The 3,797-nt window shown below is 40.6% G+C and overlaps 1 protein-coding gene across 1 annotated transcript; it reads left to right on the forward strand.

Annotated features, from left to right (window-relative positions):
• Window positions 1–431: 431 nt before the first annotated feature.
• Window positions 432–2,177, forward strand: LOC122436414 (elongation factor 1-alpha 1-like). Its single transcript, XM_043460214.1, has one exon. The coding sequence runs from the start codon at window positions 499–501 to the stop codon at window positions 1,885–1,887; it is 1,389 nt and encodes a 462-aa protein (XP_043316149.1). The 5' UTR covers window positions 432–498; the 3' UTR covers window positions 1,888–2,177.
• The last annotated feature ends 1,620 nt before the right edge of the window (window positions 2,178–3,797 follow it).

Genomic DNA, 3,797 nt, shown 5'->3' on the forward strand with positions numbered 1-3,797 from the left:
AGGAATGCAAGGATTCTTTAATATCCACAAATCAATCAATGTAATACAACACATTAACAAATTGAAAGATAAAAACCATATGATTATCTCAATACATGCAGAAAAAGCCTTTGACAAAATTCAACATCCATTTATGATAAAAACTCTCCAGTAAGCAGGAATAGAAGGAACATACCTCAACATAATAAAAGTTATATATGAAAAACCGTCAGCAAACATTATCCTCAATGGTGAAAAATTGAAAGCATTTACCCTGAAATCAGGAACAAGACAAGGGTGCCCACTCTCACCACTACTATTCAACATTGTTTTGGAAACTTTGGCCACAGCAACCAGAGAAGAAAAAGAAATAAAAGGAATCCATATTGGAAAAGAAGAAGTAAAATCTCACTGCAGATGACATGATCCTATACATAGAAAACCCTAAAGAGCTTTTTCGCAACGGGTTTGCCGCCAGGACACAGGTGTCGTGAAAACCACCGTTAAACCTAAGCCAAAATGGGAAAAGAGAAGACCCACATCAACATCGTTGTCATTGGGCACGTAGATTCAGGGAAGTCTACCACGACTGGCCATCTGATCTACAAATGCGGCGGGATCGACAAGAGAACAATTGAGAAGTTCGAGAAGGAGGCTGCCGAGATGGGAAAGGGCTCCTTCAAATATGCCTGGGTCTTGGACAAACTGAAAGCTGAACGTGAGCATGGTATCACCATTGATATCTCCCTGTGGAAATTTGAGACCAGCAAGTACTATGTTACTATCATTGATGCCCCAGGACACAGAGACTTCATCAAAAACATGATTACAGGCACATCCCAGGCTGACTGTGCTGTCCTGATTGTTGCTGCTGGTGTTGGTGAATTTGAAGCCGGTATCTCCAAGAATGGGCAGACCCGTGAGCATGCCCTTCTGGCTTACACTCTGGGTGTGAAACAACTAATTGTTGGAGTTAACAAAATGGATTCCACTGAGCCACCCTACAGCCAGAAGAGATACGAGGAAATTGTTAAGGAAGTCAGCACCTATATTAAGAAAATTGGCTACAACCCCGACACAGTAGCATTTGTGCCAATTTCTGGCTGGAATGGTGACAACATGCTGGAGCCAAGTGCTAACATGCCATGGTTCAAGGGATGGAAAGTCACCCGTAAGGACGGCAACGCCAGTGGAACCACCCTGCTTGAAGCTCTGGATTGCATCCTGCCACCAACTCGCCCAACTGACAAACCCTTGCGTTTGCCTCTCCAGGATGTCTACAAAATTGGTGGTATTGGTACTGTCCCTGTGGGTCGTGTGGAGACTGGTGTTCTCAAACCTGGCATGGTGGTCACCTTTGCTCCAGTCAATGTAACAACTGAAGTGAAGTCTGTAGAAATGCACCATGAAGCATTGAGTGAAGCCCTTCCTGGGGACAATGTGGGCTTCAATGTCAAGAACGTGTCTGTCAAAGATGTCCATCGTGGCAATGTGGCTGGTGACAGCAAAAATGATCCACCCATGGAAGCTGCTGGCTTCACAGCTCAGGTGATTATTTTGAACCATCCAGGCCAAATCAGTGCTGGATATGCACCTGTGCTGGATTGTCACACAGCTCACATCGCTTGCAAGTTTGCTGAGCTGAAGGAGAAGATTGATCGTCGTTCTGGGAAAAAGCTGGAAGATGGCCCTAAATTCTTGAAATCTGGTGACGCTGCCATTGTTGATATGGTTCCTGGCAAGCCCATGTGCGTCGAGAGCTTCTCTGATTATCCTCCCCTGGGCCGTTTTGCTGTGCGTGACATGAGACAGACAGTCGCTGTGGGTGTCATCAAGGCAGTGGACAAGAAGGCAGCTGGAGCTGGAAAGGTCACCAAGTCTGCCCAGAAAGCTCAGAAGGCTAAATGAATATTATCCCCAACACCTGCCACCCCAGTCTTAATCAGTGGTGGAAGAACGGTCTCAGAACTGTTTGTCTCAATTGGCCATTTAAGTTTGATAGTAAAAGACTGGTTAATGATAACAATGCATCATAAAACCTTCAGAAGGAAAGGAGAATGTTTTTGTGGACCATATGTTTTGTGTGTGGCAGTTTAAGTTATTAGTTTTTAAAATCAGTACTTTTTAATGAAAACAACTTGACCAAAAATCTGTCACAGAATTTGAGACCCATTAAAAAAAGTTTAATGAGAAAAAAAGAAAAGAAAAGAAAACCCTAAAGAGTCCACCAGAAAATTACTAGAGCTAATCAATGAATATAGTAAAGCTGCAGGATATAAAATTAGCACACAGAAATCCCTTGCATTCCTATACACTAACAATGAGAAAGCAGAAAGAGAATTTAAGGAAACAATTCCATTCACCATTGCAACGAAAAGAATAAAATACTTAGGAACAAATCTACGTAAAGAAAAAAAAGACCTATATATAGAAAAGTATAAAACACTGATGATAGAAATCACCCATGACACAAATAGATGGAGAAATATACCGTTTATGGGTCGGAATAATCAACACAGTGAAAATGAGTCTAGTCCGCAAAGCAATCTATGGATTCAATGCAATCCCTATCAAGCTATCATTGGTATTTTTCACAGAACTAGAAACAAATGATTTCACAATATGTATAGAAATATAAAAAACCTCAAATAGCCAAAGCAATCATGAGAAAGAAGGATGAAACTGGAGGAATCAACCTGCCTAATTTGTTGAGCCTCAGTTTCTTAGGGTATGAGATGAAAAATTGATTTTCTTCTAATCAGAACATTCAAAGCTAAGAAACAGAAAAGAACATTTGAATTCAGAAGAAAATTTCCTGAATTAAACCTAGAGTGATTATTCTGATTTAAATTTTTGAAAAAGGAGTCTGAAATAGCAAAATAGGTGTTTCTGCACCTGCATCCTGCCACAGAGCTCCTAAATTCCTTGGAAGTTTGTTGATAAGAATGTTTTTTGTTTTAATGAGGAAAAGGTTTCAGGGCTACTGAATAGGGGGAAAGACCATACTGTGTGGTTAAGTGAGAGGGGGTGGACTTGAAAGTGATGTTAATGACTGATCTTGCTTATACTTATGCCTTCATAAAATCCCAATAATTTTCCCAGAGAATTTTTGGGTTGATATACAAATGAAGATATTGGGAGAGTTGTACGCTGATCAGGACATGTGCAGCTCCATGTCCTTTTCCAATGCCTCAAGTATCTTCCATCTCAATGTTCATGTGTTTCTAAGGTGTACCCTATTATAATAAACTTACTTCAGTTATGATCTGAAGCATATTGAAAATTTTAAGATTTTACGTGAACAAAAGACTTTGAATTGGGCTGTGCCGAACCTGAGGTAGTTAGGAGTGTTCCATTCACAGGGGCTGGGGTATAGGTTTTTAAAAAATTGAGTATATAATTTTGCAATGTTGTGTTAGTTACTGCCGTACAACAACATGAATCAGCTATATTTATATGTGTATCTCCTCCCTCTTGAGTCTTCCCCTCGCCCCTGTCCCACTCCTTAGGTCATTACAGAGCATGGAACAGAGCTCCTTTTGCTATACAGCAGCTTCCCACTACCTGTCTGTTTTACATGGTAGTGTATACATGTTTCTGCTACTCTCCCAGTTCATTCCACCCCTCATTCCTTTGTTGTGTCCATACATCCATTCTCTACATCTGTGTCTCTATTCCTGCCCTGCAAATAGGCTTACCTGTATAATTTTTCTAAATTTTTATATACCCATTAGTATCTGATATTTGCTCTTCTCTTTACTTCACTCTGTATGACACTCTAGGTCCATTTGCATCTCTGCAAATGACCCAGTTCTGTT

The sequence above is a fragment of the Cervus canadensis genome, chromosome Y (genome assembly GCF_019320065.1).
Source record: "Cervus canadensis isolate Bull #8, Minnesota chromosome Y, ASM1932006v1, whole genome shotgun sequence".
NCBI lineage: Eukaryota > Metazoa > Chordata > Mammalia > Artiodactyla > Cervidae > Cervus > Cervus canadensis.

Excerpts from the sequence above, each read along its gene's own strand:
- LOC122436414 (XM_043460214.1), top strand. The coding sequence starts at position 499 with ATGGGAAAAGAGAAGACCCACATCAACATCGTTGTCATTGGGCACGTA.